At 37.6% G+C, this 26,571-nt stretch overlaps 1 protein-coding gene across 5 annotated transcripts; it reads right to left on the bottom strand.

Moving 5' to 3' along the window:
* PRP4K (pre-mRNA processing factor kinase PRP4K) lies at positions 1–26,553 on the bottom strand. 5 transcript variants are annotated; one of them, XR_011737534.1, is made up of 17 exons: positions 26,390–26,539; positions 21,715–22,908; positions 18,522–18,695; positions 18,110–18,265; positions 17,298–17,379; positions 15,539–15,749; positions 12,987–13,060; positions 11,453–11,543; positions 10,929–11,076; positions 9,501–9,638; positions 8,187–8,340; positions 6,949–7,063; positions 6,300–6,451; positions 5,744–5,830; positions 1,997–4,044; positions 1,241–1,286; positions 1–182 (listed from the first exon to the last, which is right to left on the bottom strand). XR_011737534.1 is itself a non-coding variant. In XM_065830610.2 (15 exons), the coding sequence occupies exons 1-15, from the start codon at positions 26,425–26,427 to the stop codon at positions 3,841–3,843; spliced, it is 3,018 nt and encodes a 1,005-aa protein (XP_065686682.1). In that variant the 5' UTR covers positions 26,428–26,553; the 3' UTR covers positions 2,510–3,840. The 5 variants fall into 5 exon arrangements, 1 of the variants encoding a protein (XP_065686682.1); XR_011737533.1 differs by having other exon boundaries at positions 2,104–4,044; XR_011737532.1 differs by having other exon boundaries at positions 1,241–4,044.
* Positions 26,554–26,571: the final 18 nt, after the last annotated feature.

Raw genomic sequence — 26,571 nt, 5'->3', positions numbered from 1 at the left:
TAAGTTTTAAGCGTACTTTATTAATGTCAAGCAATTGCTGCTCCCAAGCATCCTCCACCCGAGTTACAATTTAACACATACTGTAGATCGCTCTATTTCCAGTAGTATCACAGGCTGGTCAGCCTTCTGTGTACAGCTCAATATACAGATATAGGTTCTTCAGAGGTTTAATGCCACTTATCCTATGTATGGAGATAAAGTATTATTAAAAAAGTTTTAAAGGAATCATTACATTCTATCACAGAAACTCTTAAAACAGTTTCTAATTTTTATATTATAGTAGAATACACCAAGGTAATAAAAACACATGCTAACTGCATAGGGCTGGTATCTTCTTCTTTACTGTATGCTTAGCAAACTATGTTAAATGTGAAGCTCATTGACACCACCAGGGAGAAGGAAAACGGAACTAGCACAGTAGTTTCAGCCAAACTTCCTTTATGTAGGACCTCAGGTGAAGATACAAATTACATCTTCATGTCCAGGAGGAAAAGACAAACTATCCTCCCTCTTTGCTCAGCTGGGAAATAGTTTAACGTAAAAACTCTGCTGCAGAGCCGCTCTATTTGCACCAAGCCGCAACCAGGGAAGTTCATCCTGATGGCAGCAGCATCAGCAGCTGCTCTGCCCCCCTTAGAGACCAGAGGCTACTGAGATAGGTATTGTCTAAAACCAGAGAAGGTCATTGACAGTGTTTTCAATTCCAGAGGCTTCAGAAGCCAGAACTGAAGTTTGTTTTTTATTGTTGCCAACAAGGAGTGTCAGCTACTAGATGGAAGACTGAAATACACTTGTTTTGAATAACCCCTGTCAGCTTATTTCTGTAGCAATAATAAAGTCTGACAGAATTAAAACAAATAATGAACCTGCTGAAGTTAAAGAAAAAAATGCATTATCTGCCTAAATATTTACTAGTTATAATGGCAGATTTTTTCCTAAATTTCCTAGGTTTTGTACAGATCATTCTACCATTTTAAGAAAATCGCATTTAAACAGTAAGACTTACTAACCTACATTTAATCACAGTAAAAAAAACCAAACAAAACAAAACAACGAAAAACCTCTTTACCAGAAATGAAACAAACACGTCCAAGTAACAAATTCTAATACAGTAAGTATGTTTCAGGAATTATCAGTACTGCAGCACTGATAATCAATTCTACATTAGAATGCTGGAAACCAAAAGATTAAGACAGAGCTACACAAAGAGTATTTGTCGTATCTTTTATAGGACAGAAACCTTTGTTCATGTCTTCTGGTAGTCATCATCTTCTTTTGAGCTGCACCTAGAACACAAAGAACAAGTAAACGAGCAACTTTATGCTTCTCCAGAACAGCTTAAAACAGTTCTGTAGGCATTAAGGGGCATCTTTTCTACTGCTTTGTTTCTGTATCACCAACTGATTTCATTGTTTAATACTCCTATTTTACGACTAAAGTACAAAGCAACAGAAAGAATAAGCTATTACTACAGCTTTGTAAAATTGCCCTCAGAAGTGCTGCCTATGTTGTAAAAGTGTAAGTTACTTTCTGTATTTAACTGGCAAGCAACTAGCACACATTAAAATGTGAAAGCTAATTTTTTTAAAATTTCCTGTATGAACAAGATACCTTAATATGTGGAAATAAGGAGACACTATTTTTCATTAAGAGTTTTACAAAATAAATTGAGACAGGTTGAAGGTTCCACATAGGCATAAAAAAGCACCCATCTCCTGCTTGTTTTCGTAGTTAGTTCATTACATCTCCTCGGTGGGGTATTCCCCACCAGCAGAATGACTGCTCTGTGTCATTTTTCCATTCTTGAGTGCACTAAGAGTGCATGATTGTTGCCATTATGTACCTAGATGGATACAAAAACCCTTCTTAGTTCAAATAGTATCATAAAGTACGTGAAACCAGTGGGGTTTTCACAGCTTTTCAGAATATATTAATAAAAAGGAAGAGATTAAATTCCTAACATTGTCAGAGAGAACATTAAATCAGCAGTATGGACCTGAAAGGTTTGATTCTGGTTTCCTCACGCTGTATAACCAACTCAAACGTTCCAAGCTGTCTTAACTTGTTGCTAAATGTTTATCTACACATGCTGTCAGAAATAACCTTGTTAGGAAGGTGAAGTTGGTGTCTCAGCAAATCAGACCCATGGAGTAGGCGGTGAGTGGCCTGTGACTCGCTTTCCTTTTTCTCTTTCAGCACCATCAAAAGGAAAAGTGAGAAAAACAGCACAAACATTAGTTAAAGCCTGAAATTAATCCCATGTCCTACAGGAATAATTTCATTACAATGAAAGTAGACAGACATTATCTGTAGGGGTTTTTTTTGCTCTGTTTTTCTTTGAGCAGTGGTAATTATAGATCTAATTAACATACCCTACAGCTCTCCCAAAGATCATAATGTCTAATAATCCCTTTAATTTAATGATTAATAGGAAATGCAGGGGCGGTTCTTACGAATTACCTGATTTACCATAACTGAACACAGATTCTTTTAAAAATGGCTACAAATGCCTTGTTCACAAAAGACTTTATTATCTAATGATGCATACTGAAAACATACAGAAATCTGCATGGTCCACTTTACATGCAGCAGAACAATCTTCACTTTACAATAAGTAAGTGTCAACTGTTTTATGCAAGAGACAACACTTTAAAGTCACATTTCTTAAAGAAAAGCTTCATTTACAAAAGAAATAAAAGGTAAAGAAGCAATTACCGCTTTTAAAAAGCAGCTGCTTTGTTCAAGAGTGGAAGGTTTATGCCTGTATTGAAAGACAACATGATCACAAATAATGAAAACAATGAACAAATGAAACACTTTTAGCATAAAGCAGTACACTTTCAAAATGACATACAAATAGTTAAAAATTTCATTAGGTTGTCTATCTAGCCTTTAGATATAAGGTCTTTCAAATGAGATCCCAACATATGTAATTACTAAATGAAAACTCTTCTGTAAGTATTGGTTCTATGCCATAGTGAACTGTATTTAACAAAATGTATACAAAGTCTATAGCAAGTTGATTAAAAAAATTAAAGTAATAAGAAACAGTACACTGAAGGCGCTCTATCCATCAAGTGCGCACTCTCAAAATTTTAAATGTGATGAACAGAACAGAAGCTGTAACTATGCCACGGTTGCGATGCCAGAAAATAAAACAAGATCATTTATCAAACATGCAGGGAATTCTGCCACAACGCTATTGTCTTTCATTTGTCAGTTGTTCCAGTAAAATAACAGCTTAAACACCGGTGATGTTGATGGGTTAGCTTACCTTCAGTGTACTGAAAGTTGTACACAACCTGCTTTAAAAGAGGAGACCATCCCTGCGGGCAGGCTCAAGAAGGAACAGACCCCCTTCGGCACTGACTACACCAAGGGCATGCTGCTGTGGCCTGCACACACACACCTAGGAAAATGTGAATATAAACAGCATTTATGCTGGCCATTTTTTAAAGACAAAAATGAAGCCAAGTCTGCTAAAAACAAATCAACCACCCAGTATTACTGCTCTTTTTTTTCTTTCCTTTTTTTTTTTATAACAGATGTTTTTTCTTTTTATAATATATACGAACTGCAACCATATACATTAGCATTGTACTTCTGTGCAGTCTTGGCAATTAAAACAGTTCTACAGTGAAAATTTTCACGTAAGACACAAAACAGAATTACTCTAACATTTCTAAAAGAAATATCGGCCTTGATGTTAATTCAAATGTATCATTTCTTCCTCAACTTTGCAGGGGAAATATTTATGTTTATATACATTAATAACTGCTGTGAAATTTCTTCAGTCTTTGTATCTTAATTACTCAAACCCTTTGAACTTCTTCATCTGGTTTAAATTTTTTCCTGGATGAAGGCGTGCTGCAGAGCCTGGTTGATGCTAATCCGTTTAGCTGGGTCTAACATTAGAATCTGGTCCAACAAGTCCTTCAGCTGGTGCACTTTTTTACGCTGGTCTTCAGGGAGTCGTTGGCACCCAATCAAGTCTGCTAACAGGTCCTTGGTTGGATTAATGGTGCTCATAACAGTAACTTTCTCCTACAAATACAACAATAGCAACCTTGTAGAAGGGCAGTAATGCAAGAACCCCCTTATCCCTTTTACAGAGGAGCTTCAGCAGCAGCTTTTCTGCAGGGTTCTCTCATATGTGATCAGCCATGCCCTTCAGCACCACGTGGCCTCACAAATCCTCATGCGGGCAAAGGAAATGAGCAGAAATAATGCTGCGCGAGCAGGTCAGGCTGCATCGTTGGCAAACAGCACGTGCACACGTGAACCCAACACCCCAGTTACCACACAGCATCTAAATTCCACAGGGTAAGTTACGATGCCTGATTACTAATTGTGATTCTTGATAAATATACTATGTTAAAATGATATAGAAAGTAATAGTAACCTTCTACAACACAAGCACATCATACCGAGGTTGGACATTCTTCTCAAAAATGAAGGCAGAATTTCATTTTTTAGTAATTTAAGGACAGATCACAGTATCACAGTATGTTTGGGATTGGAAGGGACCTCAAAAGATCATCTAGTCCAATCCCCCTGCTGGAGCAGGAACGCCTAGGTGAGGTCGCACAGGAACATGTCCAGGCAGGCTTTGAATGTCTCCAGAGTAGGAGACTCCACAACCTCCCTGGGCAGCCTGTTCCCGTGCTCTGTCACCCTCACTGAGAAGTAGTTTTTTCTCAAATTTAAGTGGAACCTCTGTGTTCCAGCTTGATCCCATTACTCCTTGTCCTATCATTGTTTGCCACTGAGAAGAGCCTGGCTCCATCCTCATGGCACTCACCCTTTATATATTTATAAACATTAATAAGGTCACCCCTCAGTCTCCTCTTCTCCAAACTAAAGAGACCCAGCTCCCTCAGCCTTTCTTCATAAGGGAGGTGCTCCACTCCCTTAATCATCTTTGTTGCCCTACGCTGGACCCTCTCCAGCAGTTCCCTGTCCTTCTTGAACTGAGGGGCCCAGAACTGGACACAGTATTCCAGATGGGGTCTCACCAGGGCAGAGTAGAGGGGAAAGAGGACCTCTCTCAATCTACTGACCACCCCCCTTGTAATACATCCGAGGATGCCATTGGCCAGGAAGGCCACAATAGCACAGTGCTGGCTCATGGTCATCCTGTTGTCCACCAGGACCCCCAGGTCCCTTTCCCCTACGCTGCTCTCTAATATGTAATTTCCCAACCTATACTGGAACCTTGGGTTGTTCCTGCCCCGATGCAGGACTCTACACTTTCCCTTGTTAAATTTCATCAGGTTATTCCCCGCCCAACTCTCCAGCCTGTCCAGGTCCCGCTGGATGGCAGCACAGCCTTCTGGCGTGTCAACCACTCCTCCCAGCTTAGTGTCATCAGCAAACTTGCTGATAGTACACTCAATTCCCTTGTCCAAATCGTTAATGAATATATTGAATAATATTGGCCCCTGAGGCACTAGATACTGGCCTCCAACTGGACTCCGCACCATTGACCACCACTCTCTGGCTTCTCTCTTTACGTCAGTTTGCAACCCACCTCACTATTGTCTAGAACACACCTCTTCAACTTAGCTGTGAGGATGCTGTGAGAGACTGTGTCAAAGGTTTTACTGAAGTCAAGGTAGATCACATCCACAGATTATGTGGAAATACCCAATATACGGACCAAGAGTAAGCTTAGATGTCGAGACCATAACAGTAAAAAAGCTTGGAAAAAAGTAATAGGTTAGTTGACACATTAAGAACTTACCCTTTCTGTCACTTTATCTACTTCTATATACATAAAGTTGAGATTTTGATCAAAGTGCTGATCTTTGAACACACCTTTTCGAATCATCTGTAAAACAAGGGAAAATCAAGAGTTTCAGGCAAGTTCTCTGTGTCTTACAAATTCCACAAATTAGCATAAATGTCTACTAACTTATTGCAACATGAATAATTCAATACTAATGAAAAATACATCAAAAGGACCGTAAGAAACGTCTGATGAAATAAAAAATACAGTTCAAACCCGCTGAAAAAGGACACAGTATCTTCCATTTACTTACGTATTTTTTTTCAGGTCAGTGGTTAGAAGGTTTCTGCTTTCCCTTTACACTTAGTCTATGAAAAAGAAGCTGTATACTTTCACAAGATTTTACATCAATACAAATTATACAGTCAGAGTGATGCCTGATATTTACTTGCTGTTAAGCGAAGATGTATATGATAAGAAACAGCATTCAGAGAGAAAAAAGAAAGCATGTTCTACTGTTCATTATGGCAGTTCGAGGTATTTCTGAAAAATCATATATGATTTTTCTTACCTTGTTTGGCATCTTTCCTTTGAGATCCATGGCTAGTTTCAACATATGGTTATTGGTTTTGCCAGGAAAGAGTATTTTCCCTGTATAAAGTTCATATAATGTGCAGCCTACAGACCACATGTCTATACCATAGTCATAGATTTTTCCTATAACTGAAACAGAGCAAATCCAGTTAATTCCCTAAAGGCAGACTTAAACGATGCAATACTGCAAAATCAGACAGATTAAAAAATTCTGGTTCGTAAACTATATTGCTCTTCCTCCTCTTAGGAACAAGTTGTCACCAAAAAAGGATGCAAGCCTTTGAACTTGTACAGTATCCCTATTTTAGAAAGAGAGTTTTTTTACCAAACACCCAAACTAATCGGCATGAATTAAGTTAGTAAAAACCAAGAAGCCAGAACAATACCTCCACGTTAAAACATAACTATGACCAACTCAAATGACTTCTCCCAGTCCTCACTGAGTTGAGCACCCACATACATGAAGAGTCACAGAAACATGCTTTCAAAGTCTGATTTTTTTTATTTCCAGAGTGATGTTTTGCTAAGACCAAACAGAGAGTAAATTCAAGTCAAATTATAATTTGCTAGTACCGGTATATCCTGATACTGCTTAAGATACATGGAGCAAATCCAAATGTACTTACTGATTTCTGGAGCTCGATAAAATCTACTAACTAGATATGGTGTGATGTCATTATCTGCAACATGCGAAGCTGATCCAAAATCGCAAAGCTTCAATATAGTTTTAGACTCATTGACCTGAAAGTTAAACATAAATATCCATTACCACTATTTGTAGACAGAATTATGAATAGCACTGTGGAAGTAACAATACATTTAAGTCAGAGATAAGAAAAATATTCCGCCTTTGAGTTAGAAGTCCTTCCCATATTTCAATCCTTCCTCTCTGTATTTTAAGGAACCTGCAAAACCTTCTTAAATTGAACATGACAGTTAATGTCCTCAGATCCAACAAAATAAAAAAAAAGGTCAGTTTCATGTACTTTTCCCTTACCAAAATATCCTTGGTAGACCTCAATTTCATTCCAGATACTGAAACTGAGTCAGTTTAGACTTCCAACTCTGGCATCCAGTGTACCACTCATAAACCAATATATTATTCACATCTCTCACGCTTACATAGTACATTTTACTGTTGTGATGGCAAGAAGAGAACGTTTTAAATAAAATAAAAATCTGAGTTTGTCACAGGGATGACCACCAAGAAAACCAAAGGAAACACACTTCATTCCTCTGATGTAGCTCTCACTCTGTTAACCAGACTGTTTAAGGGAAACACAAAAGGAAAAAGCAAACAAAGAAACAAAACCAAAACCCACAAAACCCACAAACAAATTGCCCCCCCAAAAAAACACATTGAGGACTTTTCCCCCTTATATCATTCACACAAACAAGATCTCCATCTAGACTCAAACAAGCTACTTCCATTTTGCAGAAAGCAACAGTATTTCTCAAGTACTAATGGAAAAATTCCCAAGACCTCCCCTAAGAAAGGACACTGTTTAACTGTGCAAGATCTGCTTTCTAAAAAGATACAAGTGGCCGCAGGTTTGTTTGAGAAAGACTGTACTAAATAAAAGATTTTATTTAGCTGCTGTTCTTACTTACTATTTATACCATGATAGCGTTTTCTATCGAAACTGTATAAATGTAACTATTCCTAGTCCTAAAGTTACATTCAGCCCTTTGAAGGCAACCCTGAGGCTGGTGTGGCCCCCTGTGAAAAGGAGTTTGACACCCCCGCCTTAAGACTTTCAGTTAAATTTTGACTTCACTTAAATTAACAGAATTATGTTAATTTCAGCTACTTAATTTTACACGATTGACTATGCAAAATAAGTTTCAATTATTTACTACTTACCAAAATATTATCTGGTTTTATATCTGCATGTAGGATATTACACCTTTTAAGAAGCTTTAAAGCCAGGAATAACTGCTGGCTGTAGGAACGCACAGCTTTAATATGGAGTCCAACATCCTTCCCATACTTTTTCAACACCTCTCGTAAGTTCATACTGTTGAAAGAAAGGAAGTGACAGAAAAAATAGAAAATAATTTAACAAAGGAAAACATATTGGCCTCCTAAACTGTAAGAATAAACTGAAAAAAACAGTCAGTTTTAGCATTTTTTTTTGACAAAAGCAGCATTCAACTTGGCGTGCATACTGCTCTGTTAGTTACAGTAATGAAACAAAATTACTGGTCAATCCTATACTATATCCTATACTGTATAATTACGTACTAGACTGAACTTACTTTGTTCATAACACATTTTTAATCAAGATTAATTTGAGAGGATTTATTTGCAGACGAACATTTTCTTAACAACTGTACCACCTTTGTATTCATTCTCTGAAGAAACAAAATAAGGAAGTACACAAAAAAAATTGAGGAGGCAATCTTTTGATTACTTAAACAACAGATAAAAATATCACAATTCCAGGGCACAACCAACATTGTATATAAATAATGTACAAGTGTGTTATAAAGGGATAGTGCAGATCAAGAAAATAATTTGTTGTATGGCTTATTAATGAAAATACATAGTAATTTCATAAAATCTGCATTGTTTCAGCATAACTTATATTGACCTCAAATATGGCAAAAATTAAAATAAGGCATACACAGCAAATTTAGGATACAAACAACTTATGTCTCTAAGCAGGAATGGGAACTAAAGCAAATAATATTCTCAGATGTGTCATAAACCTAATTATTTAAAGAAAAAGTGAGCATGCAAAGAAAGCACTGTGATAATTTTGTTCCTTAGACTGTTGTTATATATGTACTCTTCACATAACAGACAGCATTCGCTGAACCTCTCTCGAAACATGTTCTTAATCCAAACCCTTAAAATAATGATGAAAAATAAAAAATATTGTGACACATACACAAACAAATAAATCATTAAAAACAGTACTGGTGAGATGAACCATTTTTAATAACACTTCATTTTGTTTCAAATATTGTCCAGGCAGAAAGTTCACAATGACTCTTCAAGTAAATCAGAAATAGTTCAGTAGCCTGTGAATTTGTGCCTCCAGATATTTTTTTAGAAGCTCCTTGCAGCCTTGAATCTTGGCTATAGAACAAGGTATCGAAACAGCAGCTGAAATCAGAAAGGTAAAGATCACTCAACAGCACTTATCTTTACCCCAAACATTTGTCATCTTACCTGAGTGGCTCAAATACCAGACAGAGATGCTGTTTGTGGTAGAAATGCCTGAACAACCTTAAACAATGAAACTTGTCATCAGGATCTGCATCATTGAGCTTCTTCAAAAATTCCAGTTCTTTTAGGCCAGTTTTTTGCCTGAAAACAGAGAAATAAGATTAGAAAACAAAATCAGTTAAAGTCTAATACTTTTAAAAAATTTAGACACTAACTTGTGCTGTTATAACTATCAGGAAATGAGAAGTGTTTTGTCATTACTTAACATACCACAGCTTAAAAAAAAAAAAAAAAAAAAGAAAAAAAAAAAATCACAACAGTGATCCGCTGTCAGATCATTGGGTAAGTTTCTTTAATTCTTTGATCTTCACTGTGCCTTTGTAATCTACTTATCCTTTCCTCCTCCCCTCCTGGTTGCACATAAAGCTAAAATTAGACTTCCTCCTGCAACAGGACACTTTGGTTTCAAGCAACACTCACTTAAGAAGTCTACTTTTTCTAAAAAAGTATTTAACTATGTCTATTGTTAAAAAAAGTTTTAAGCTAGGCTGACTATAAAGTACACACCAAAACTGATTATCTATACAACATACCAAACTGAAAATAGCTTATCCTCGCTATCTTTTTAGTAAAACAAACAAAACAAAAACCCCACACAACAAACTTCTAGATACCTATTAACGTAACTCAAAATAATCCAGTTATACACAGAGCAAGACAATTTTTAAAACTTCCAAAGTAAAATGCATGGAAAAGATTTTCACTTAAGTTGTCTTTAACAGAAGAGGACATAATACATGAGTGTAGAAATACTGCAGCAGGTACAGAAAAATTAATGTTATAGACAAATCCTCATATATCGTAGTTTAACAGATCATGCTTATTAATGTTCACTCATTCTGAAAGACACAATTTTTTTTTTAAGTTTCAACAGGAAGAGTCCCATCCCTTTTAATGTATCTTATACACGCGCAAACACATAGAGATCATACAAAAATAATTAATGTATGGAAGTATTTTTGTAAGTTGCAGATGGCTGATTAGAATCCAAGACAGAGCCTGCCAAATCGATTTGGTCCATCCAAACAAAATTTTGTACAGTCTACACCTCGCATCTCAAAAAATTTTAGGGCCAGGCAGACCTGATATTTAACTGTAACCTTGTTTCTTGCTACCGCTGTTCCCTGCAGTTTTCCAAATGAGAAAGTGCCTGATGAAAATGCAAGTACCCTTCTCCTGTGACAGCTGTAACAAGTGTGGATACATAGTTCTCAAGCACTTCCCGTTATCTGGCCCGTATTAGCAGAAAAGGCAGGAATCACAGCTGTAATCTGTTACTTCACTTAAAACAAAGGGAGATTCAAATCACATCATGAAAAGCTTCCAGCTGGTTCATGCGCTTTATTATTATTGAACAAAAACGTTACTTACATAAGTTCATTGTTCCTGATGATTTTAACCGCTACTTCTTGGTTTGCTCTCGCCATGTCTCTGGCTCGCACTACGTTACTGAAGACTCCCTGACCAGTGTAACCATAGACATTGTAACGTTTATCTAGAACTTCACCTATGTTAACACCTGAAGGATAAAATCAAGCCATTTAAAGAGTTGTGAGTGGCATACATCATGAAACTTTTTATGAAAAATAAGCCATTCTGTATAATTCAGAAAAGATAGGATAAATGGTAAATTACTTAATTTCACAGCATACAATTCTTTGTATCACCAAGCTCTGTGGAAATTATGGGGAACAAACTGTGATTCTCTAAGTCTGGAGTCTTTTCATAACCGAGGTTAAAACCTGCATGCTCATTTCACCCTTTGTATTACACACTCAGTGAGGGCGCTGTGGTACATTTACATCAGAATAATGTTTCAGTAATTCTACATGAGGATCTTTTCCATTCAGCACCCTCGTTCTAGCTGTCCTTGCAAACCAACAAATGCAACTTACGGTAATAGCCTTCTGCATCAGTCCAGTTATCCCTGAGATTGGGGTTTTCTTTGAAGTCTTTTCCAAACCCAGCAGCCCTTAGACGAGCACTCTAAAATAAAAAGAAAAGTAACAGCTTTGCTTGTGTGCTCTATGTTTCTCCTTGATGTTGACTTACCACAAGCCTTTTTTTCCTGCTAAAACACTGTTCCTCTCCCCACAGTACAAACACACTTATGTTGTAGGGGAAATAAACTACTGAACACAAAATGCTATTTACACACGACATCTAAAGACTGATGCAAGGAAAGAGGATGGGAATAATCAACCGAACTATTATTAAACATAAATGGGCAAAGTTTCAATGATAACCCACAAGGAACTTATACAAAGTCCTGTTAGAATGAACATCTTGGACCATATGAATACGACTTTTTACTTACAGTATGTTTATAAAAATGTAGCAGTTTGCTAAACTGTAACTGTTTAATCCTTGAATTTCTGCTCATTCAATGTCACTTCACAGATTTCACACTATTATACTTATGATCATAAAATTACTACAATTGCTGTTGACATCTCTTAACAGATTTGGCAATACATTCTCCCAAAATCAAATCTATGCGTAGTAAAGAATATCTTCAATTGAACAACAGTTTCTGGAAGGGGGAACTGCTCACTCACAAGCCATTCCAAGCCCTACTTGTAATTTTCAAATTTTTAAAAGTACACCTGCCCACACTATCCTTCAACTATTTATCTTTTTCCAGGTCAAAGGGGTTTTATTTTAATATTATTATTACTAGTGTTACTACAGTGACAACATGGCAGCCTGTTGTCACTAATGCTTCTGTCATAACTAACAGATGTCTGCCATAAATGAAAATTGAGTGGAGAATTTAAGTTAAGAAGAAAGTTCTGTCTTGACTTATTTCTCAGTGTTGTGCCTCAGCAACAATGAGGTAGATTGACACAGAATGGCAAGTAAAGTCTCAAAACTAGTCACTGGACTGCTAAGATCTGCATGCCACTTCAGCACATTTCGAGAAAAGTTGCTGGAATACTGCAAAAGTAAAAACAGGAAACACATCTCTTTGTTCAAAAAACCCCACTCCCAGCAAACAAACCACCACATTACTCTAACACAGCATCATTAGCAAATTAAAATATCTTACGTAGACACTTCTGAAAAAAGCACATATTTAGAACAGTGCAACACGGTAACACTAGCATAAAGCTTAACTTACAAATAGGTCTGTTACTGTGTGCCATTAGAGGTCCTATTCAAACAGCATATGAATTCCATAATTGCTTATTCTGATAAAACTCCCATTAATTTTAGCAGGTTTTCTTTCACTGAAATATTAATTAAGAGCTATTTTGTCTGCCTTGGCTGATCAAAAGATTCAAAGCACACCATCCACTCAGTTACACGTGCCATTTACAAATCAAAGGACCCACAAACCTGGGGTGGGAGTGACACCTGGAGTGACAGTAACACTTGAACAAAAATCAAACACAAACATCATACATTTAATTTCCAAGAATTACCTACATCAAAATATGCAGCAAACATATCATCTGATTCTGTGAACATATCGGGAGCTAGCAGTTTCTTCTGAGCTGAACCTTAGAGGGAAATACAGATTACTCAACATGAAAAAGATGACAAATTAGTAACTCTTATCAGTTAATTCATGACTTGGTATCTTTACAGTATAATCTAAGAGCAGAATGTTGGCAAACAGGTAACTCTACTAAAGTTTCTAGCAAATACCATTTTACATTCTAAAAGTACAGAACTCAGATTGGTTAAGTTCTTCAAAGCACTCAAAAATTTACACCTCCTCAAAAAATTAAGTAGTATAGCTTTCAAATCATTCACAAAGCTACATACTTACATGATTCCTACAGATGACTACACATATATACGCATAAAAAGAAATATGATTGTGTGTACATATAAAAAGATACAGACGTTTTCCATAGACAAGCTCAGGGGTTTCTGCTAATCACAAGGTATTTTACTAAAAACTGAAATTGTAAAGCTCAGAAGTTGTTTCTTTGGAAACTGTTTTCTTCAACCCTGACAAAAAGGACCTTTTAGTCAAAGACAGCTATTATGTTCAAAAGAAACATCTTTTATGTGGGCAAGATTATCCCTTTCTCACCTTTAAATCATCTTTAAAGTCCCAAAGACATTTTACTTGGTTGATAAAAGTAAAGAAATATAAATTAAGTACATGTTAGTGGAAGCAAGTAAACTTCACACTATTTCATAACACACATTATGGTAGCATTCCTTCATGACCATGGCAAATCACGGATGCTCTCTTCAGGGTACTAAGCAATGAAGAAAAATAAATGGTTAACCTCAGATTCTTCAGGTCTCATGATACATATAACCAACCACTTTCATACAAAATAACTAGACTGAAATCTTTTGACAGTATCAAAAACTCTCATCCATCACACTGACACTGTTGTTTCAAGCTATTGACCTGTCACCTGACACTACCAGGAGAAAGGCTACACCATTGTTTCAAGACACAGACCCTTCCAGCAACCTCCTCAAATATTCTTTTTAGTTCCAGTTGTTAATGCTTGCGCTACGCTACAATGGGTTATTAACTAGTTCATGAGCAACTTACTGTCCTGCCTCTATATGAGGCAAGGATATAAATAAAAAATGGCTCTTACAAACAAAGATGATACACTGCTTCTGTCTATTATTATAACCACCTCCACCCCAGAATCCTACCGATATATGAAAATTCCCAGGTTTAAGTGTAAATGATCTTTATTTAAAATGGAACTTTTTCCATGTCTTAAAAATGTCTGTGTAGTTAACGGTTCTATTTTCATAAATTTTAGTGGACAAAATTTGAAAGCAGTATGTGCCTCTGACAAAAAAGGAAAAAGATATTGTCTATTACAAATAAGATGACTTAAGTCTAAACTTGTGGTATGCAAACACAGGAAAAGTGCAAAAGAGAGTTCTCTCTACCTACACTGCAGGATAACAATCTGAAAACACACTGCTCAAGGGAATGGCAGGACACACTGCAGAGCAGCATGCCAGTCCCAAAGAGATACAGCTTTATTACTTCAAAGAGAACTTGAACATGGTACATTTAGCCCCCAAGGATACATCTAGCACATGGCATGAAATACAAGCTAACTGTCCAAAAGTTTCCTGAAGGGCTGGGCAGGTTTCACAGCCCTGGCTAAACAGTATGTTGTTGCAATTAAACTGTAAAGAGAAACTGAACTAATTAAAACTAGTTAAAGTATGTCCACACAGCAACTACTCACACCTTGTGACTACTTGAAAGATGTACAGTAATCCACTTTGAAAAGAAAGAAAAGAAAAAAAAAGCCAGATTTTCAATATTACAGGGTGCACTGAGACGCTCTATTTTCCTTTTGCCACAGCAGGCACAAGGTAGGTTTTGTATCAAGATGTATTTCATTTCAGTATTGTTGTACAATAGATTATATGCAGGAAGAGGAAGAAATAGCCATTTCTTCAGCAAGAAGTTGTGCCACCAAAATGGACTTACTAGCAACGACTAGCAAAAGCCTTAATCATTCTAAATTAGTACAGACCACTTATATTATTCCAACATAGCAGCTCTGATCAAAAAAAGGGACAAAAAGTGGCATAGTTTCCAATTCACTCCAAAATAAAGACTAGGACTATATTAAGCTTCTATGAAAACAACATGTGTAAGTGAAAAGAAAAATCTGGGAGTTAAAATAGTGATTCTTAACTGTAACGACAGACATCACTATTTGCTTCCCAGATTTATAGCATGAATTGTGTTAAGAGTTATTAGAAATACAGAGAGCATGTTCCATTCATATCATCTTCTTTAACAAGAAAGCTTTATTTTAAATGTTGTGTTTTAAGTCCCATAATATTCTTGGAAACATTCTCAAATTCTGTCCAAAAAGTCAATCTACTTCCAAGTCTGGAAGCATTGTTGTTTGTCCTTCTCAACCACGACATATAAGGAAACTAAGCAAAATGTCTTTTTTGAAGTGCTCTGCTTAGGAGCTGAGCTTTGATATATTGCACTATACAGTGAGATTTCAGATTCTTACCATTGTTCTGTTCAACCGTCATGAGATTGTGCTTGGCTTTTACAGATGCCTCAAATGTGTCCACATTTTCCCGTTCATATTCCTTGACATCAGCTGCTACTCTTTCTAGGATGTCATCTGGTGAATTAGAACGACTACGTGTACTACTTTGAGGACTGCTTGGTTCAGACGGTACAGATATATTGCTGTCTTCTGTCTGGCCTTTGTATTTCTAAAAAAGGAATTTACTTATTAATCTCACCCTCACAGCTTATCACAATTTAAACATTTTTATACTCATCCTTTCAATGGTTTCTGCTAAACCTTAATCTTTGCTTTCATAATCACCTACACCTCTAAAGGCAACAGATTATTTGCAGAATGATACAACTTTTGAAAACTCATTTTGCCACATCGCACCACAGCCCAGACCATAAAATAAGGCTGAAAAATCCATGTGTCCTATTGGCTTTTAGATTTCTGTAAAAAGCAACTTTTTATTGAAGATTAACTGTTTTGTTGTGCATGACAAAATGTCAGTACCAATAGATTTATTACTAAGCCATCCTGGCACACAAGTGCTTAAAGTCTTTAAGGAAAAATTAACGAGCTTATATCTTACATTCTACAATCTTTTCTATTTTTATTAGTGTTACAGTACAGAAAAGTAGTTTTAAAATTCAGGTTAATTATTTGAATTGGAAATCCTGTTCAGCCATTCACTCTTGCTGAAAAGTTTCAGACACATTAAAAAAATTCAACACCTTTACAAATTATTTCTTTTAACTCAAGTAGTATGAAATCATACAAATGTCACTTCCTCTCCCAAAAGTTAAAAATCAAACTGAATAAATGCAGATACTGCTCAGTTATTAAGGCCAAACTATTCAATAATACAAGCACAGGTTTCCCATTTAGGGAATGAAGGTCCAGAATTTGCTTCCTGCGTGGACCAACAATAGCTGTAACCAGACTTTAAAAATTATTTACTTTATATGGTTCTGCTCACGCAAAGTTCTGAGGGGTTTTACAATGGGCTTTGTATAAAATTCAAATGACAAACAGTATTTTTAGTGCTGCTTAAAATATGCAGCACACTGTAACTGGTGCTTTTATAACTAAATATTAAGTAAATCTGCTACAGCATTTTGCTTACTATGTTCTAACTGTGCCAAATCTCAACTTTAAAAAAAGATACCTGACTTGTGCTGCAGAATTATGTCCCCTTTGGCCACAGCTCCCTTTCAGGGGTACCACTCACATATTACCTGCCACCACTGTTGCCTTCTCACCAGAAATTAGAATTTCATGGGAACTCACACATGTAACTGAACACATTTTCTAGTTTTGTGAAGAGGGAACTCACATCAGTGGCTTTATTAAGTTTTTGAAACAGACAAGGACAATTACTTGAAACAAACTGGCCAGTTAGGTTAACTGATATGTAACTTAATGCTATATTGACATTATGGTATCAATGATACAGCTACAAAGAAAACCTACAGAAATCTGAAGAACATTTTAACATATCATAGGACCCTCAGAGAACATTTAACTGTTGCACAAAAACGACTCACAGAAGAGTTGCTTCATTCTTGAAAGCAATGATTTAGCAATAAAAGTGTAAAATTTAACTGAGACTAATATTCACAATAAATTCATTGGAAAAAAAAAAAGGTAATTACTATCGTAATGTTGTAATACACTAAGAGCCTTCCTTTATCACAATATTTTACACTGTAAACATAAAACCTGTAACCCAGATAACACGATTGTGTACCTGAACAATTGCTTGCCGCTGTAATCTTCTTTGTCTTATCTCTGCTTCCTCATCCTCTTCTTCCAAATCAAAGTCTTCAAGACTGCAAAATATAATTATTCTTTATATAACATCATAAACATAAGATTATCTACTGAATTTACCAAACGCAGTTCTTTGGCATAAAAAAACCACAATATATTAAACAATAGCTGTTCAACTGAACAAGAAAGCAAAGATGTATTAAATCCCAATGTGTATATTTACATCTTCTTACAGAGAAAATTTATCTTTTGATATCTCATTGGGACTTTGAGTATTTAATTTTTAACTGTAAACAAGTAACAGTAACTATTTAAAGAGAAAACAAACACCAACTCATTTATTTTCATTCCAACATCATTCTTTCCTGATAATTTGATTAAGAATGCATATGCTTGTGCAATGGGATTAAGTACGTATTTAGCAAATATAAAAACAATTTGCAGATAGCAATTAATCCTCTTAGCTGTTACAGTTTTCCTCAAGTAATAAGCTTGAGGAAACAAACCAAATATTTCCACAAGATACTGATCAAGTTGAATTTAGAAACCAAACAACATGTCATCTCCTCAGATCTGCTCACTAGCCAATAGGTCTAGATACTTCTTGCATACTCCAAAGTTTTTCAGATCAACTCAACAGTAATTCGACAAGATCACGAGTGCTAAAACACGATTAAAGTTTTAGGTGACAATCCAATACTACACCATGAAGACAAATGTCACTACATTTTCTGTATCAGGGAATCTATATTTTTAGATAATCAGTACCAGTTAGAAATTAATTCTTACTTTTCATCTGACGAAGACTCCTGTTCAGCTTTCATACCCTCTGAAAGACTACCTTTAAATTTGTCTTCTTTAACTTTGCTTCTGCTCCTACGTCTATGGCCACCACGTGACCTGGACCTCCTTCGAAGGCGAGATCTACTTCTTCGGCCTCTATCCCTGGTAACAATAAGAAGGGGTCGGGTTTTTGGGGTTTTGGTTTTATTTTTTTGAAGGAGGAAAACCTATTCATAAAACATAAAGGTACATAATGACTGCAAGTAATAAAACAATACATGAAAGACAAAATGAATTCAATTATGCTCACATATATAAATGTGGACAAAAATGTACTGTCTTTTTACACATAAGATAGCAATCTTTATTCTTTTAGTAATATTTTACAAAATATATTAAAAAATGCAGCATGTCTTACCTCCTCCGAGGAGACCTACTCCGCCTTCTTGGAGATCGGCTACGTCGAAGAGGTGAACGAGACCTCCTTCTAATGGGGGACCGAGATCTTCTCCTAGATGGTGACCATCTACTGGGTGGGCTAATGTCTTTTGATCTTTCACGTCTAGACAAAATATCATCTCTGGTCCGTGTTCTTAAAGCAGAGGAAGAGAATGATAGTAAAGTCAGGAGCAAGCTGAAAATGAAAGTCACAATTCCCTCCAAAAGCTCACTTGAAAATCTTACTGAAAGGTGAGGGACCACCAGGTGGGTTTCTGAGGGAGGGATGGATCAGCATGCGGCAGAGCTGGCTGCCCCTCCTGTGCCTGTCTGTCCATCCACTCTGGGAAATATGTGCCCATATGCAGGATTAGTTCAGGACAACTCTGGAAACAGAGCTTGTTAATTGCTACCACAAAGATGAGAGGTTTTAAAACAAAGGTTGTGTTTAGGTCTTACATAAACAGTGGCCTGTTTTCATGTTTATCAGGAACAGTATTTAAACAATCAATGAAACCCAAAAACTAATTCTTAAAGAGAGTTCTCAGCAACTTCACAACACAGTATTGAAAGTTAGGATCACACTACTCCACAGCAATGACTTTAATGTCTCTTTCAATTTGGGTACTAGAACTGGTTGGCTTCAATATTTTACACATTCTAATAAAGCAGGAGAAAACTAAAATTCTTAATTAACATGTACACTAACCCTTCTCAAATTAAAAAATAATTTGAGTTTGATACTATTTACTATTCAAAATTTGTTAACTCTTGTCTATAGAGATTCACAATTATTCAAGAAAAAAAATCCTTGATGGGACAATTACATTAAAAAGCTTAATTGTATTCCATGGCAGCAAGACTTCAATTAAAACTGGAAAGAATAGAAGCAAAAAATATTTAACAACTATTCTAATGAGGCTGCAACAGAAATTCATGGAAAATATTTCCACACCATTGTTCAAAGAAAATGTTGTTATTCTAGTTCTTCTTCCTTCCCCCCCCTTTTTTAAATCAAATTGGGACAAGCTATTTCAGGTGTTATATCTCATCAATTAACCAAATCCCTTGGGTCTGAAAGATTAATTCCACCCATTCTGTAATAGCTTTTTGTTTGTTTTGAGACTGCTATAACAGCTTCAGTTACCTTAGCTATGTATAATGATCAGGCACACAGAACTGATGCAAAATAGTAAACAGTGGGACAGAAGGAAAATTTATGCACATGCAGAAGTACTGGCAGCTTCTACAAGAAATTACTTTAGACTTATATGTTGGAGCAGACCAATCCCTTTAGCTCATTTAATTTACGTTATGTTCTTATGAACAATATTACAAAAAAAGTCACAGGATGTGCTGACAGTTCCAGGTCGCCTTGCTAACAATGTGGCTGTACTAACAAAACCCAATCAAAATATCCGTAAAAAAATAAATTCGTTCAGGGATCATAGGTATGAGACAAAAAGTAGAAGGTGACTAAGAATTTACAGTAACATCATATAAGAAGTAACTTCAGTCCAAGATCTGAGAAGTATCATACATGATTAGAACAATGGAAACAAACACGAAAAATAAAATTTCTGGTAATTTTTGGTTAAAACTGTTCATTAAAGCTCCTGAAATTCTCTGGCAGCCTGAGTAATTATAGGTACGTAAAACTCCAACTTGGTTTGAGTTAGTTCAGGATGTCCCACAAAGATTATTCCTGCTTATTTGCAAACACTTCCAGCAGAAAATATTTCTTAGCAATCCCTCACTCTCATGCTCCTCACCACAGTGCTAAGAAGTATGAATTTGACAGCAAAATCCTAGACACATGCATCACTTGTAATAGTGTCTAGACAACTAATTCAAACTGGCTGCAACGCCAGTCATGAGCGTTGCATGAGAAATGAAAACTGAAAGATATAAAAAATGTCAAATACTACATCAAAGAAACTTAGTGGTTGTGCTGATACATTCCTGATTCACCAGAGAGTCCTCAAACTGCCAGTGTTTACACCACTTGCTTAATCTGGCTCGCACCACTGGGGTCATTCTCCAAAGTACCTGCAGTATTGCTAAGCAGTCATACAAATAAGCTGATAATGCACCTGTAGAAGATACCCCGTACCTGAAACCAGAGCAACCTTCAGTGATGCAGGCAGAAACATTTTCACATCTATTAGGTGCTTAGTTACAGTGCTAGATCTTTGTGGTCCAAATACAAGGTCTTAAATTCATACTTCTTTGGTCTTAATTCTCAGAGGAGGTGAAGCTAAACCCCATGATAAAGTTTTGAATTATTCATTATCCAGAGGTAATGCTGAACTCTTCTGCCTGTTGAACTGCTTACATTTAATGAATTGATTTCCAAGAATGTATCCACTTATATTGTTCTTTGCTTGAGAACTTACCATCTAGGCCTTATCAGCTTCAAAAGAGATGTTAGTAATTATTGTCTCAAGGTTTACATTAAATTTCAAGGTAACTGTTCTAATAAGCTAAATTGTCTTTTTTAAAAAATGTCAAGACTAGAAATACATTAAAGACATTTCAGTCTTTCTCCTTTCAGTATGCACAAAATATGGTCCTTATATACAACAGACCAACAACAAAGCAACACTACCATACCTTCAGCATATAAAAAATACAAAAGATTTTAAGAAAAAACATCACTGTAAGAAGGACATCTCAATATAAAAGATCTGCTTACATTTGCACATGCTGACTCTATCATTAGGTTTTTTTGAGGGGGTAACAGGGTTAATTACCCACTTTTAGCCAACACTGATGTGTACGAGTGGAGGGAGCCCTCCACAGAAACTCCTGAGAGCAACAGAACTATTAACTAAGAAACAAAGTAGAAGCCAAATTCTGAACCCAACTGAGTGACAAAAAGGAGAACCTGAGCAACAAGACTCGCTCACCATGATAGTGTGAGCAACCAGTAACTCAGCACTGTTACAACCAAAGCTGAATTTGCATATCTGACAGCTGAGGACAGTATTTTTAAAAAATAAAATACAGACAAAGTAAGCTCATAATATAATATACAATCTGTTTACTATTTTGAAGGTAATCTGTTTTCAGGTAAGCTATTTTCAGAATAAAACAAAGAGATAAACACTGAACTGAAAGACAGTTCATTTAGTAATACATTTTTGCAACAGTTTGTGACATCTTTAAGTTACCTGGGAGAAGAAAGACGTCTCCTTTCTGAGTCTCTTCTTTTCCTTTCTGCAGATCTACTCCTCACTCTTCTAACCGGAGACCGGGTTCGAGAGGGGGATTTACTCTGTTTAGATCTACGATCATTAAAGAGAGGGGATCTGCTTCTTCTTGACTTTTCACGTTGTTTGGGAGATAAGCTTCTTCCTTTCGGGCTACGGCCAGGTCGTCTAGGGGACCTGTTTTCTTTCCCTGAAGAAGCATCTTTAGAAGGAGATTTAATTGGCTTTTTTTCTTTCTCAGTCTCTGATCTCCTAGGTTTTCTATCTTTGGACCGTGATCTTCTATCTTTGGATTTGCTTCTTAGTTCTGTTGGAGATTTAGATTTTCTGCCACGATCTCTGCTTTTGTTTTCATTTACAACTGGAGACTTTCTGCGATCTCTTGATTTATTTTTATCATCAGCCTTATTTCTATCCTCTGGGGGGGATTTAGACTTCCTGTTTTTCTCCTGAGATCGTCTTTTAACCATTGGGGACCTAGATTTCCTTGTCTGATCTTGAGACTTACTTCTCTTATAAGGGCTTTTGGATTTCCTCCCCTCTTTTGACTTGCTTCTGGTTGTCTTCTCTTTGATGCCATCAACTCCTACCTTGCCTTTTTTTTTGTCAGATCTGTGCCTAGTCCTTTCTTTTGATTCACTCTTACTTCCTTTCTTGGAACTAGTTTTGTTGTCCACAGGTTCCAATTTCCCCTTAGTGTTTGCCTTAGCTGTAGGTCTTGTTCCATTTCGCACTTTTTCATTAATCTCCCCCTCTTCTTCAGAGCCTGATTCATAACCTTGCAATATTAATCCCATCCCAGACTGGACTTTTCCTTCCATTAATTCGTTTTCAAGTTCAGCTTTCAATAATGCTCTTTGTTTCTCCAAGTCTTCCAGAGGAGCTAAAACATCAATTTTAGTTCTTTTAGCTGGTCCATCTTCTTTGTCAGAGGTATCGGCTACCTCTTTCCGTTTATGTTTCTTATGTTTGTGTCTGTGTTTATGTTTTTTGTCCTTATCTTCTTCTGAAGAATGTTTATGTTTCTTATGTTTACTTCGGTGTTTGTGTTTCTTTTTTTTGTGTCGGCTGTGCTTGTTCTGAGGTTGGTCTGCCTCTGACACTTCCCCGTTTTCTTCATTGACACTTCTCTCAGATGCATCAGCATCCTCAGCCCTGCAAAAAATAAAAATTACAGATCAGTACTATCAACTCACTGCAGTCCTTAACCTTGTGTTGACAGTCCTTTTTATGACAGAAACTGGCATTTAATTACTTACATTTGGGAGAATTAAATATGTATCACTAATGTAACTAAGTTATAACAGTAGATATACTTCCACATGAACAGACAGCTATGACTGCAAAAATAAATACTACAGAACGAAGATACAGCAAATGCACTAATAAAAGTGATTCTAAGATTCTGTGAAAACAAAACGTGTGGGTGCAATCCATGCTTAGGCTTTTAGGTTCAATATGGACAATATCTGATAACAATATACAACAATGCTGCATACTTATGCATCCTGTCAGTCCATCATCTGTCTTATCCTGATGCCTAAACCAAGCTGTGTCCTTTTAAAGTATTTTCAAATGGCAGAACACAGTTTTGTTATTTCAAGGGATGAGCTGACCACCTAATGAAACCATCTTGCAAAATCTCATGCAGAGCTGACTAATTCTCTAAACTGCAATTTCTTTCTCTAAGTGGACACACCTGTTAGAAAAATCAAGAACTCTTCTTATAATGCAGAAAATAAGTCTATGGCAGGTTATTAAAATAATGATCTACAGAGTTTCTACTAAAAAAAAAAAAAATCATTTCAATCAGCTAGTCACAGCACCAGGCAATTTAAATAGTGTACTAGTGTACTTCAAAAATGATAAAATTCAGTCCTGACATCATGTATTCACGCATATTATCTTCCTTAGACGCTGTAGCTGGTTTACCAATAGGGTTTTTACAGTGTTTAGCAAATATTTCCTGATCTCATTCAGAACGACAAAGTTACTGTCTGTGATAAGATGGACATCTGCCTTTTGAAATCTGTTACCAAATATTATATGTGCCAGAGTTCACTTTTCTATAAACTGACCCCACCTAAGCAAGTTTCAGAATTTACTAAAACTTTCTAACTTAAATATAGCTCTCTCTCTATCCCAAGCCTCTTTCATTGAAAAGAAATTCCCTCAGCATTGAGTCAGGAGTTGTGGGGGGATGTACACGGAAATGTAGAAATACCTTCCAAACTCTACTAGTTGTATACAATAGATATTTCTAAATAATAAGATCAATGATCCAACAGAATAACTACAGCAGAAATATCCTAAGTCAGTCCTAAAGGACAGCACTTACACTATAAATTCAATTAGTGTCTCCCTAAGTAAGGATCGGATCTTAAAACAGCACAGTTACTGATTCTCTCCTGCTTGAGTTAATGCAAATTCTAGTACTAATAAATAATGTAGAATGTTCTGCAATGAAGAACTTCCTAAAGGAACAGACTGTTTGAGTTAAAAGTACACAATATTCAGAGACTTAAGTCAGAATGTTGTATGTTCTTCTACATCTTTCCCACTACTTCTGCTTATGCAAAGCATGTAGAAAGAATGGTATTTTTCTGAATGGCTTCCTCCTGACACTCAACACCATAATGACAACATAACATCAGAAAGAAAGAGGACAAACTGCCTTAAAAATGAGTTTGTTCTATGTTGCATTTGGCAAAAAGACATGAAAAAGGAGAAAGTGAAACTTTTTCAACTTGGATTTGCAATCCGGAGCAAGTATGACAGTGATATAAGTTGGCTAAAGGGCAGAGAAATGTCACAAAGAGAATTTCAAGGGAACGATGCATCTTTCAAGATTTCTTTTAGTTGGATACAAGATGCTGTATAAATCCCTAATAATACATTACTGGTACTTCAATACATTTTAAAAATATTACAGAACAACAAAAAACACATTTATTCAAGCTGCTGATGATTAAGTCTTCCTTCTCTTAATAGCGGAAAGTGACACTGAAATCTATAAGGAAGTCTCTTAATGTTATGTAATCACCTCACCTTACATTTAATAAAAGCAAGTTGGTAGCAGAGGCACCAGATACCAGATGAGATGCAGCATCACTGACTGCTAATACAACTGCCAGCTTTCTTTGCGTTTGTACCTCAACTATGAAATTACTATTAATTTCTTTAATATGCATTAAATATTTCAGAGTTTATTCATGTACAGGAATCTGTTTATTTCAAGTACTTACATCAAAATATGGATAAACTTTTACTTCATTTAAATGCTTCACAAGTGTAATGATATGGATGAGAAACCTCTTAAGAAGATTTCAGAAGGGAGATAAGCAACTACATGGTTAGATGCTAAAGGCTTTACCTAGGGAGGAATTGTGACATGATCTTGTTACAGCTTCACTGTTTCTTACTGGGAATTCAAGAATAATAGAAAATTTGCAAAGACACTTCACTCATCTTTTCCTACATTAAGATTTCCTATCTACAATTTTTACACTATTGCTCTGAGTTCTGTGAAACACTCCTCCTTATGTGCTCATATGTTCTACATGGTATACATGTACATCCATTGCTTTTCCTCATCTGTTTCCTACTCCCGCGATTAACAAAACAAATAAACAACGGCCTTAAATTGTTACTTTTAAAGGGAGAAAAACATAGGAAGTTTATATGGCTAAAATGTTTGTAAAGCGAGAAGCAGCAGTAATCGTTAGGTGGTCAACTTCGGGTAAAAGTTCCAGAGAAGCAAGCGTTCACAAGGTCGTGAGCGTTGACAAACCTAAAATCTCACGATGCTGACCGGGGTGTCAGGAAAATGCACCCCCGGAGCCCCGGTCCGGCGGGAGGGCGGCAGTTCGATCTTCGCTTCCCAAGGGGAGCCGGGAGTTGCCAGTCAGTCATTCTGAGGGTTGGAAGGAGGGGCTGGCGGCAACAAATCTCTTTTTCCTTCCACCAGCGCTAGCACTTTTTATAACGCGAGAGTGTCCGGGACTCGGGGGAGGTGGGCTCGCCGCAGGGCGGCTCGGCGGCAGCCGGAGGGGCAGCCCCGGGGCACCCGCTGGCCCGGCTCCCCCCGGTGAGGCCTCGCTCGTACAGAGTCGCGGGGATGGAGGGGGGCAGCCGCCTGGCCCGGGAGAGCAGCGGCCTCACAACCACGCGGAAGACGGGGATCACCCCCTTTCCCTCCCGCTCCCCGGGGAGGGGCAGGGGGCGCCCCCGCCCCGAGGCGGGAAAGCGCACGCGGAACTGAGGACACGCGCCCGCAGGTCCCGGCTCCGCTTCCCCTCCCCCCGCCCCCAGCGGGCCGGCTCGCGCGCGCCCGGCTCGCGGCCTCCTGCACACCCCCCACTTCCCCGCCGCCTTCCCGGGCCCCAGCCCGGCGGGACGCGGCTCCCGCGCCCCAACCCCACCGGGCCGCCTCACAGCGGGGCAGCCAGCCAGCGGCTCCTATAGCAACCCCTCTCCCCCGGAGCGACCGCCTTCCTCCCTCTTCCTCTTCCCTCACTGCCTCCCTCCACCCGGGCCGCTTACTCGTCCTCCCCTCACTCGCGCTTTCCCTCCGCCTCCCTCTTCTCCTCCTCCCCCCCCGGCGCCATAGCCAGGAGCCTCCCAGCCGGTCTCTTACTCGGGCGCTCGCAGCTCGGGCTCCACCGCAGCGGCCATTTTGAACTTCCAAACTCCTTCGCTGCCGCTGGGGAGACGCGGGGCCGCGGCGCACGCGCGTTGGCGGCTCCGCGCGGGGGGGACGGGGACAGACACACAGCGGGCTGAAGCGGGGGCAGCCCGCCGCCGGAAGTGAACCCCGCG

This window comes from Patagioenas fasciata, chromosome 2 (genome assembly GCF_037038585.1).
Source record: "Patagioenas fasciata isolate bPatFas1 chromosome 2, bPatFas1.hap1, whole genome shotgun sequence".
NCBI lineage: Eukaryota > Metazoa > Chordata > Aves > Columbiformes > Columbidae > Patagioenas > Patagioenas fasciata.
The sequence above is the reverse complement of the archived record's forward strand: the minus strand, read 5'-3'. Positions and strand labels throughout refer to the sequence as shown.

Coding starts and splice junctions, on each gene's coding strand:
- PRP4K (XM_065830610.2), bottom strand. CDS start 26,427: ATGGCCGCTGCGGTGGAGCCCGAGCTGCGAGCGCCCGA. Junction 13,061..15,538: donor GACGGTTGAACAGAACAATG/GTAAGAATCTGA, acceptor TTTCCCTCTAAG/GTTCAGCTCAGAAGAAACTG. Junction 6,452..6,948: donor TTATCGAGCTCCAGAAATCA/GTAAGTACATTT, acceptor GCTCTGTTTCAG/TTATAGGAAAAATCTATGAC.